At 39.5% G+C, this 11,443-nt stretch overlaps 2 protein-coding genes across 6 annotated transcripts in view; both read right to left on the bottom strand.

Moving 5' to 3' along the window:
- Window positions 1-1,868, bottom strand: part of LOC147757047 (cell growth regulator with RING finger domain protein 1-like) — an 8,679-nt gene extending 6,811 nt beyond the window's left edge. Inside the window, exons 1-2 of one of the 4 annotated variants that reach the window (XM_086985633.1) lie at window positions 1,389-1,865; window positions 715-837 (exon numbers count right to left, since the gene is read on the bottom strand). The gene's annotated coding sequence lies outside the window, so the exon portion shown is untranslated. Of the gene's footprint in view, window positions 1-714; window positions 838-1,110; window positions 1,340-1,388 lie in introns of those variants that run through there. The other 3 variants (XM_086985630.1, XM_086985631.1, XM_086985632.1) reach the window with 3 other exon arrangements.
- Window positions 1,869-3,887: 2,019 nt separating this feature from the next.
- Window positions 3,888-10,625, bottom strand: LOC111248338 (VPS35 endosomal protein-sorting factor-like). Of its 2 annotated transcripts, none has more exons than XM_022800514.2 (11): window positions 10,467-10,625; window positions 9,523-9,657; window positions 8,997-9,220; window positions 8,470-8,683; window positions 8,004-8,233; window positions 7,636-7,815; window positions 6,953-7,349; window positions 6,589-6,810; window positions 5,766-6,253; window positions 4,940-5,299; window positions 3,888-4,829 (listed from the first exon to the last, which is right to left on the bottom strand). In XM_022800514.2, exons 2-11 carry the CDS (start codon window positions 9,655-9,657, stop codon window positions 4,532-4,534), a joined length of 2,748 nt encoding a protein of 915 aa, XP_022656249.1. In that variant the 5' UTR covers window positions 10,467-10,625; the 3' UTR covers window positions 3,888-4,531. The 2 variants fall into 2 exon arrangements, with proteins under 2 accessions (XP_022656249.1, XP_022656251.1); XM_022800516.2 differs by having other exon boundaries at window positions 3,888-4,736.
- Between the last annotated feature and the right edge of the window lie 818 nt (window positions 10,626-11,443).

The following is an 11,443-nucleotide window of genomic DNA, read 5'->3' as shown; positions in this document are numbered from 1 at the left end:
TATATATTAGTACATAGCATTTTAGATATCGGCTGCAAGTTTTGTTCCGCTTTGTTTAATAGATACTTATACATGCAGCGCTTCTCACGGCAACATAACAAGAATGTCTTCGCGAACAAAGAGATTTTGTACAAAAATTTTCAACTAATATACGTACTTTTTACTGGGTTTTAATTCAGAGATAGAACAAATGGGATAAAAAAATGATAATTTATTAAATATTAGCATTTATTAAATTTTGTAGCTTTTGTAAATTTTCTAATTAAAATCGTAATCTTCGTTCATTATTTTCGTCCGAAATAAAATGCATGGTTCATACTGATTAGTTACATAGTTATAACTTTTCGCTTGCTCAGAAAATTCCTAAAAAAATGTCATAAGAGCCAATAGATTTCTGTTAGTACTTCGTATATATCTTACAGTTATCTATAAAATAATGATGATGAGTATTATTTACGGGCGACTAAAAAAATATTTGGTAATCTTGTGGAAACCAGACAGTCCAAAAAAATAGTTTATGCACGCACATAATGGGCTTGCGCAAGATGGTAATTCTTTAACTACAAATTAAACGATATATCGTGCCCATCAGCTGACAAAAACTTCACGCAATTAAACACAAATAATTAAAAAGATATCCTAACGAGAGCTGTATACGATGATGCGGCCAGTAAGATGCAAAGGCCTAAATCACCATCAACACAAATGTATTACCATTCAACCAGAAGTCACTCAGATGACTTCAAACTTATCCTGGCAGTGGGGCTCACCCAGCAACTGAGTGGGTCAGCCGGGGAGGACCTAGGCTAGCACCCACGACTGTAAAAAAAAATCCGTCTGAAATCCGATCATGCAACAAAAACTCTATTTATTCGATTCATACGCCGTCAAGTTGATGTAGGCCCGATGTTGGGGTTTCAACAAACATATTAACATACACACATATACAGATATGCATTGATAATACGTATCCAAACAAAACCTGAAATTATTCAATGGGGTTGTTTTTTTTCTAAGTGAGCTTACCATTTCCTCATATCTACTGGCTATAATCTACGGGATTGCATCACATTTCGTTTCGTTATTATACTGAATAACAGCACCACATACTGTGTTTTATGCAGGGTTCCTTCCGTCCAGAAATAGAATACACCTTCCTACCACAACGACAATAACAGCCAACTATACAAGTAGCAACAGCCTCAACTGAGTTGCCCACTGGCGACTGGCAAAGCTTTCTAATCGATAATGTTCATGTTTCCACGATACTGATCCGTAAAACGTGCCCAACATGTATCTAAGGGGAGCCGCAGGGAGCTACAGGCTATTTAAATGCCCTGCATCACCCCTAATTTCGTCCAGCTGATTGGAAACTGACTTCTACGTACCTGGGCGGAGAGGACGACTGGGAAGGCTTCGAAGTGACGACTAGGATTTAGTGATCGTCACGAGCCATTCGGGAGGGCAATCCACTTATTCATAGATCTCATATTTCGCGTACAAGACAAAACACCAGTGGATGGGCCACTGACGACGACTGACTATCGCTATTGCTGTTGTGCTACGAAAGCTACGACGACACCCGCAGCAGTAGTTGCTTGCTGCTGTTGTTGATCGCGTATGACCAATCTCAGCAGGCCTCCAACACTGGCAGTTACCGACTAGTCTCGCTGGTCGCTGCGACACGGCGCTTATTTATCGTAGCCACTCGTTCTCTGCAACCACTAAAGAAAGACGAAGTGGCGGCGGCAGCAGCGGTACAGAGAGAGAGAGAGGGAGACTAATAGAAATGCCACCGAAAAAGAAGCAAAACCACGGCCAGCATATAACTAGACAGGGGGCAGCAATTTGAAGTTGGCCAATACTAACAGAATACGATGTTCTCGCTCGTCAGCTGTTTCACGATATGCGTTCGAACGGCGGCGGATTTTGAATTACGGAAAAAAAATGGCTTTAATAATCAGGCTACGTTGCAGAATATAGCAGACGTTACGTTCTATTCAAATACAAAAATTAGAAATAGTGTATTTAGCAATGTGGAGTGGGCCATCTGAAGCAGACAGGTTATAATCTACTAATGACGAGAAGGATTAGCTGCCTGTGTCGATAATATGGGTCTATTTGCTTTGGTGCGAAATTTGCCTACGCGTATTATTTGTGGTTCACAGCATGTAACTTAGGAACACGAAAGAAAGAATACGGGGGAAGACAAAAACATGAATTGTGTCTGCGTTGAACTTGTTTCTAGATAAGCTAGAAGCGAGAAGAGGATAAGATGCTGCGCTATAATGCATCTAAAACATCCGCCTCGACATATGTCAGTACTGGGTCTAACGCACTATAAACACTAGTGTAAACTTAAAATTTTGGTGTGTATAGTACACGAATTTAGCGTCCATACGAGTAATGCCACTAGTTTCTACGTTGTGAGTCGTTGGAGATTTGAGCTGTGCATTATCACTTTGCGTATACGCGGTTGAAAAAATTTTCCTGTTGGAGATCGAGCTCCCATGTCCCGCGTGACAGCCGGAGATACTGACCACTATACTAACAACGATGACAAGTCTTCGACTTCAAACATCGAACCAACCTTTATGTAAGGACTGCTAAATAAAAACATTGAGTTTACAATCGCTACTACCATTTAGTATTATTCCAGATAAGTACTTCTACTACAACAACTTATCATTGTTGAGCGTTTGAACTAGGTCTTCCCTTGAAAAAGCCATGCACCACAAGTTCAAGCCTCGCGGAACGATGCATCACTGTACTACACTTTTTAAATCAGTCGACGCAGTTTAGAAGCCTTTTATGAAGACGCATTAACATTACGCGTAGTTTGTGTTCTTCGAGCAGGTCGATAGTGCACACAAGCACGCACAAAAATATTTATTATAGATTACAGAGGAACAGGAACGCATTATTATGTCTTGCACATATTTATTGAAAACACTCCAAATGTTTATTGTGGTCGAATCAAGTATGTGGTAATTTGGTTTATTATACCTAGCCTTTTATTATAATAGCGAGGTATTCTAAAAATTAAACCGCTAATTTAAGTGTTCTTCTGAAGTTATGTATTTACAATAAGTAAGAGCAGAATCCCTTTTGTAAGAAATGAGTAAAATCTAGGGCCAAATAAGAAAGAAGTATTTATACATTTTGGCTAAACTTCAAGCCAACGCCATTTAATTAAGATGCGCATAGAAGGCTTTTCATTAAGCACGCTAAAACCTTTGAAAATAATTCTATATGTATATATACATATATATACCTTCAGTGTATGAAGCTTGAGTTGACAGCGACCTTTGAGTTTTACGATATGATTCGTCTTCATTTAAATCATGCCTCATACAGTTATATTATAGACACATCAGAAAAGCACAGTTTCAACCAGGCCCTGCTTGCATGTTCTGGTGTAAACTAAAGGATTTTAAAAACAATGGTGGCGTACATGGAACAGCATGGCCACTCGGACATATAAAAACTGAGCCTATCAGATAGGCCATCAAATTGTTATACAATCTGTACTTACGAGGAAATTTAGTCTGCTTAGGCCGCACTTAAAGGTTGTTCGCAATCTACTGCAGTATAACAGACTCAAAGAAGGTTATGGACTTCGTCCACCAGGGTTTATGAGCGTACCGGGGTACCTACTATCGTTTCTAGTAAGTTACTACACGCAGTTCTTTTTTAAGGTTAAATTATCTTACTTACCTTTTGGTATAGTATATGAACTTGTTTATTCAGTGCCTAAGTCAACATGGTCCTCAAGTATGATTATATTTTAAGTGAGGGAAAATAAATACAACGTTTGTTCTAAAAAAAAAGCTTATCTAAAAGAGTTCATTGCATTTTTTATAACTAGAGTAAATTTAGTCGTAAAATTAAGTATTATAAATTGAACATCACTGATTTTTAGGTCGGAGAATCAATTCTGTTTTATCTAGACACTTCGTGCGAATTATAAACTACCCGCTAAACAAAAAGGACGGGTTTCCGAAGAAAAAAACGGATGTCATATTGTTCTGAGGGCCAACGATATACAAATATTTTTATGTCAAATGTGCAATAAATAAACAACTAATTAACATATAATCTCTCTAAAAATGAATTTTCAACAATTATATATTCCGTTAAACCATTCCACTAAACAGACTTTGCGCGTTTGTTGCAAACAGTTATTACATATCGTTTTTTTAACTTTCTACTCCTTATACCAAACGTATTCTTACACTCGTACACATCGTAAAGATTTACAGATATTTTATAGACAACCATTTACAGATCTTCAAAGCTCTCTAGTCTCTTCCGTTAGTACGGCAGCTTAGCAGTGCCCTGTAAATGTTCGGTATTTTGCTTTCTGTTCTGACTCCTGCAAATTGTAATTTGTCTCGTAGCATGCCTGTCTTTCGATTCTAGAAGTGGAATAAAAATCTGACTAATTTCCATTTTTCTTTTTCTCGATATCTCATACAGAAATGAACTTTAATATACCCCATGCCAACTTAATAACAGTAAAATTTAATATCTATGTTAGGCAATTTAAAAGGTCAGTGTTATTCGCCCTGCGCTCAATATAGTTTCGCAGAGCAAACATCGTATCTGGCGGGACAATATTTGTTCCTTTTGTAAGAGACCACAACTTCACGATGAGCGCTTGACTTGGTCCCGGCACGCTGGCAGCTCCGTGACTTGCCAAGGTATATAGAAGCTCAACCATGAGTGTTGCCTGCCTATTGAACAGTTTCGAGTCACGTAAAAGAGCTAAGTAATCAATGATTTTAGAAAGAATAGTAGATGCTAGCACTTCGACAGCTTCGACATACCTGAAACAATTAGCATTACAAATCAATTTCTGTATTGAAGTACCATCCAACAAGAACTCTAGTGTATCGAACTTCTTATAGAATATAAAAGACCATTTGCAAGATCTAACCTTTGGTCACCGCCGTAAAGTGAGTCGTTGCAGTCAAGCTGTATATCCTCAGCCCACGGTGTGGCCATCCGCGAAAGAACTCGGAGGGTCGCTAGCCAAAGACGGGGCTTTACATCAGTATGTGGATCAAATACATATTCGTCAATGGCCTCAAGTAGGGTCTTCACAAGCGATAAAGGATCTTCGCGAGGATCGTCTGGCGAGTAAACCAGCTGTCCTAAAAGCAGCGTAACACAAGAGTACAGTTCCCGTTCCGGAAGTGTGGACAATGAGTCCAAGGCTGCCTTGTAACAGGCATCGGCGTGTGCGTGACACTGATACTTCAGTGCCACGATTGCTGTCTCAAGGTAAAGCTTGAAGCTGATAATGAACAGTAAACACCCATGTTTAAATAGTGATTATTAGTTTAGCTATAAATATAATTGTTACAGCTAATCATCTTGTTGATGAACAAAATGAACATGCACATCTGGACAGCCATCCAGATACTGAGGGAAAAATTAAGTGATTTTCATGAAAGGTTGTAATGATGAATGTAACTAAGTTATGATCAATTTTTAGGTACACTTGGACCCACATGGAGCGCAATATGTAGCTAAGCAAACTTGCTCGTTTAATCATCCCGAAGATATCCCGAGGAATCTTCGGCATGATCAGAGCCAGCTCTAGTTCTACCTTCACGAGCTTGACAAAATTTTTTTGCATTTCTTGCTAAAATAAAATAGAAGCTAATCCCTCCTCCTTTGTTTAGATAGATTGTGTAGTATGTGTTGCAACAAACGTGCTTCAGGAAGTCCAAATTACACAACGTTGGTGTCAAACTTACCGCATGGTCGAATCGTAAACTGACGGAACAGTCACAATGCAATATGCTAAGCAAGCCTTGGCCTGAGTGGCACTTTTTCGTGAATGACGTCCCCTAATCGTTGCCTGTAGTCGCACGGCTAACCGATTAACCGCGTGTACGAGATGGATTAGAACGTCGTCCAACGTACCCAGGCAGGCACGGGCGTCAATAAAGAACGAAAGCTGTGCTTCAACGTCATCCGGATACTCAATACGATTGATAAAGCCGCATACAAGGCTGGCAAGGCTTCTACGAGAGTCGTCAAGAGTTAACGCGGTGACAGAGGAAAGCATCGTCTTTGACACGTGCATTAACGACGACACCAATACGGCTTCGCAGGTTGACTCCTTTTGGCGACGTGTAAATGTATCAACAAGTGAACGGCAGGCGTCTGTTTTGTACGGTTCCTTTTGTATAAGATCGAGCAAAGGCAGAAGTCGATCCATATTGAACAACGACAATAAGTCCTGTAACCAAATGTAACGATAAAGGCGCTAGACTGATGTATCAATCAATGTCATGACTCATAAAAATGGCTATGGAATGAATTCTAGAACTTCACTGTGACACAGATGTGCTGTAGTAGCGAAAGGAGAAAGTTTTTTCTTTTCAATTATGCTCTTCTATCGGAAAAGGTTTAAGTTTAAAAGCGCCAATAAAATATATTGGTTTGACCAAGGGTACACGATATATATGGCAATTCATTCGCGCAATTTTGTGTGCTTTACGTTCGTTGTATAGATTCGCGACTTAGGCTATGCTCCGAAGATTGCTCCGTGAATTCAAATCTATGAATACCTACCTGTATGTTGCATGCAATCCGATCAATGATAGCGTACAGCTGACTTTGGTGCCTTTCGTAAGCGCGATCGATGTTCATCTGTTTGATAGTCACCGCAATAAACGTGTTGATATCGGCAAAGTCCATGTGCCTGCAGACGTAATCAACCCACACCTCAGCGCAAGACATGTAATCTGCGGAATTCTTGAAACGAGCGACGTGCTTCCAAACCTGATTCAAAACCTGAGTACGTTTGATAAAAAAAAAATCACTTATGAAACGAAACGGCCCTTTTCGAAACTTTTGAAAATATGAGGTAAAATTATGTTTACTTCGGGTCACATAAAAAGTTTACCAAATTGCTGCAGTGCAGACCAACACGTACCTTGATACGTACGCCCTCAGGTGGATCTTCTACCATAAGACAAAGACCAAGACTTCGGTAAAGTTGTGCTTTCGGTGCCGTCACTGTGTCCGCTTCATTGATCTTTTCAACGATCTGTTCCGCTCTCTGCGCAACGAATTGCGGTCTCATAGCCGTGAGGAGAGCGTTTAGTAGTAATGCTGAGTTTCGCTGCGTGCATTTGTTGAGCAGATCATTAAGTTGTTTATCGCGTGCTGTCTGTGTAACCCACTGAAGTAAGAACTCGAACGCTGGCGTAAACAGGGCATAGTATGAAGGCAAGTCGACTAGGTCCGACTTGAGTCGTTCCTCCACGATTGATGACTCCAGTTGGCTATAGGTTACCAGGAGACCGAACATCAGCTCGGATAAATGTTCCCTGCATTTTAGTTGAAAGAGTTAAAATACGTAATGGGTACTTATCAAAATATCTTGCATATGTTATGTTTCAGCAAGCGTTATAAGTAAACTAAGCATTTGCGGTTCCCTGAAATGGTCGCATGGCTTGTTCGAAGCAGTGCCAGATCTGAATTTTAATTAGTAATCTTAAGAGCACTGCTTTTCTTCAGCAAGAGTTCTGTTGCACCCATCCGTACGTAAATTCGATATGAAAAACATCGATGGAAAACAAGCGGGTCCGGGTTAAACTTTAGTTACCGACTAACCTGCCCTTTGGAGCAACTCTGGAGCCAATCCTTGCAAGGTAACAGCGTGCATATGCTGCTACCAATGGGTCTCCGATGCCCGTTATTGTCTTCGCAAGGCGTAGGAGACCCTTGTGCATTTGTGCTCCTTTGGGATCCAAAAAACGATACGACTGCAGAATACAAGCCTCCACGTAAAACCTGTGGACGGTGTATTAAGCGACATCATTAGCAAGCGACAGGAAAGAACAAAGCATCTGATAAAAATATATACCGTACTCCGTCTTATAATTGTTTTGTAAGAAAATCCAAGATTATCATAAAGTAAGGATATTTGCTTCGAAAAATATTGCATCGTATATGGATGAAACGTTCAAAAAAATGTATACCTGGGAATAAGTTCGCGTATTGATGCAACCTTATAAAACCAGTTGCGAGCTGTTTCAGCGGCTCCATCTTGGTTCTCTTGATATTTAGCATGCAATCGCTCGAAGACGAGCTCCCCGAACAGATCGACAATGTCTGTGATCAATACGAATTTTGCCGGATAGAAACGCACGGAACTGTCAGCATCTACTAACAGTTTGGAGCACTGAATCACCATTTTAAGCGCATTAACCTGTAATATCATAGCGATGCTCGTGATAAAAGCATGAATTAGCGGACAGAGTTCCTGATGTTAAATTTATCAAATATTAATCAAGTATATTTCCCCATTACGCCTTCTACCTGTGATACATATTCTGCCCTAGGTAACAAACCTCTCACGGTGGAAAAACGATAGAACGTCTCAACGGCAAGAAGTTCTACAACTTCTATATATATATACATATTTTCTCTAATATATCCCTTTACCTTTTCATCCCTATTCCAAGCGCTGACCATGGCAGACTTCAACTCGAGCAGTCTTCGGGTATACTCCTGAACCGACAGGTTTCTTAGCTCTTTAATAGATCCTTCTTCAAATGAATCTAGTTGTTCGTGCCGCGAACCCGACGACACCGGCGATGGCATTTCTCCAGAAAGATACGACGAAGCCAGTGACAGTCGCTCAACTCCAGAACCAAATCTTTACGGACGCAAATAGAAGAATCGATCATCATGTTATTGGCTGACAGTAAAAATGATGTAATATTAGATTAGTAATAATTAGTATGAAGACACGGACAGATGGCTTCATTTCCATAAATCACTTTGAGGATTTCAAGCTGGCTGATTCCGATAATGCGCGAATAGATATTTGCTGTGGCTAGCGGCTTCACCGAACATTTCTTGACCCAGATTTTCCGAGTTTGTATTCATAACAAACCAGGGCCTACAATATTGTATCTAGATTTATTTTTTAGAAATGTTATCTTTAATATAAGTAACTGACCACGAACCTGGACAGAATGCCGGCCTTTTTGCTGGGCCAAGTATCGATTGCAGGTATCTCTTCTTCAAAGATATTGCGCTTTTGGCCTGAGCCATCGCTGAATGGCTCATCGGAAAATGCTGAAAGTGGATCCCACATGGCTTCGCTCGTTCCGGTGGATGAGGCTGATAGGGGACCTGCTGGAAGTGGACCTTCCTCGCGCGGTTTCTCTTCGGAGTTTTGTGGCATCACCTTTAAAACAATTACAAGTAAGTTTAGACATTAAAAACTGTACATATGAGTGCAGAAAGTAGCATATCCTTCGAAGTTAGACAAGTCAACATTTAATATATATATATATTTTTTAATAGAGCAAGTCAACAAAGACTGACAAAACTAAAGAATTGAAATAAAATTTGTAAAAAGTAAGGAAAAAGTAATTTTCTTTTCGCTGGTGTCCCTGCTTCCTCGTAACATGATAAAAAGCAGCGACTTTTCGCAGAGATGCCCTATGCATAATAATAGAAGCACAAATCTGGTTATATTTATCAGACCTTGCTTTTCATAGGTGACACATGGCCAGCTAGGGGATGAGCCTGACCCACAGCGATCAAGGCAGGTCTGTAATCTGGCCTCTGCAGATCTTTGTATGGAGCAACTTTCCATGGAAAAATAATGTTAGATGACATCTGAAAAAGCAAATCAAGAAAGTTAAAGGTAATATTCCACTTCCATAACGACTGTCATATTTCCAAAGGTTTTGATGTATAGAAAGGTTTAAATCCCTCTAGCAAATCAAATAAAAATCCTTTAACGTGTGCATTGAATATGTTATCATTATGCGCCTTTCCAAGTTAGAGAGAATATCAACTGCTCAGTAAAACAAGCCTAAATTATACAGAATACTTAAAAATAATAATATAATGATAATGCCCCGGTTGGTATTTTGAATTTACAAACATTGCTCTACGAAACTTATCGAATATTACTAGTTGGAATACGATATGTTTAAGTGTATGGCATCGCACATAGCCACGCCCGTAACCGCAAAGATGCAAACGCAAAAAAAACTACAAAAATTACTAATCTACTGCATTATACATAAATCATCCCCATTTTCAACACCTTGAAGCACTTCAAGATAGCTTAGCGCGGTTCTCGTTACTGCTATGTATCAAACACTGGGTAACATTTTAGTCCGCAGCAATAATTTATTTGTGCAAACTTCATAGCAAAGGATTTCTGTACAACAATATGTAAGTAACATTACAGTGTAATTCTTAACAATGTACACCTCTACACAAAAAAAAAACAGATCATCGACTTGTTGATTGAAGAGATGTGTTAACATTCTGTCGAGTACGCGATGTATAAGAAATATCTACACAATACATAATCTATGATATCTAGTTAAACCAAATTTCGACAAAGGTGCAGAAAAGTAATAAGTTACGCTCAAAGTATATTTCTAAGAATGAAGGTGAGCTAGGTAACTTACGTTAGCTATTTTACGTCCTTTTACTTTTGTATAGATATGAGAGATCACTGTGTCTCTGACCGTTTTCCATAAAATAGCGGCATCAGGTTATTGCACAAGGCCACCAAAATGCTGATTGGAACACTAGCAGCTGATATCTGTTACTCCCTCCCACCACCACCACAGGCTGTTTTGATGTTGGCGAGGGCGAGTAGAGCGCCGATACGGTAAATCCAAGCGCCAAATTTGAATCGGTACTCCACCTAAGGTGAAGTCGCGGTGATAGCATAGGCTGTTAGTAAATGTGGAATATGGTAAATATAAGTTACGTTTCTAAAAGTTTCTGTAACCCAGAAGACGATCCGATCATTGTTGGTGACTACAAGCAATGTTACTAGGTAACGACGAATCATCGCTGATCTATTGAAAAAATAGTTCTGTTAATAAGATATGAACAAACGTAATTTATCAACTTTAATGACTAATGGATTCGGAAGGAAATGTTCAATGATTTGGTATTGATTAATAACAGATTTCGCGTTCAGAGCAGCTTATAGAGACTTTTCTAAAGCCCGTGATAAAGCCTTTAAAGATATACGAATCGTGTGACACCCATCATCTGAAACAAATGACTGCCACGTGAACCATTAGTCTGATGATAAAAGGACTTCAGCGAGTAAAACGGAGCCTGTGCTTACCTGTTGCCCCGTTAAAAGTTGCTTAAATCAATTAAAATAGTCATGGTTAATTTTTAGGCCTTAGGAGAAATTACCTGGAAGCTTTATTATAAAGGCCTAGAATTAATTCCCAACACGTTCGATTTTTGCAAATATAACATTAAAGCTATGTCGTTCAGAGCCGAAATGTGAGTGTTCCGGGCGTATTCCGTCCATAGCCAGCCGCGACTTAAACGTGATGATTGGTTTCTGTCAATGCAGATTGTCTATTTGTTCTGCGTCTACCAATCTTCTGAAGCTGAAATATTGCGTACCAATAAT

Source organism: Varroa destructor, unplaced genomic scaffold (assembly GCF_002443255.2).
Source record: "Varroa destructor unplaced genomic scaffold, Vdes_3.0 BEIS01000003.1, whole genome shotgun sequence".
Lineage (NCBI taxonomy): Eukaryota > Metazoa > Arthropoda > Arachnida > Mesostigmata > Varroidae > Varroa > Varroa destructor.
Note: the sequence above shows the minus strand (reverse complement) of the source record. Positions and strands in the feature narration are given on the sequence as shown.

Excerpts from the sequence above, each read along its gene's own strand:
- LOC111248338 (XM_022800514.2), bottom strand. The coding sequence starts at position 9,657 with ATGTCATCTAACATTATTTTTCCATGGAAAGTTGCTCCATACAAAGAT. Across the intron at positions 8,234-8,469 it reads CTTGGAATAGGGATGAAAAG|GTTAATGCGCTTAAAATGGT; the intron begins GTAAAGGGATAT and ends ATGATATTACAG. Across the intron at positions 7,816-8,003 it reads ATACGCGAACTTATTCCCAG|GTTTTACGTGGAGGCTTGTA; the intron begins GTATACATTTTT and ends CACCGTCCACAG.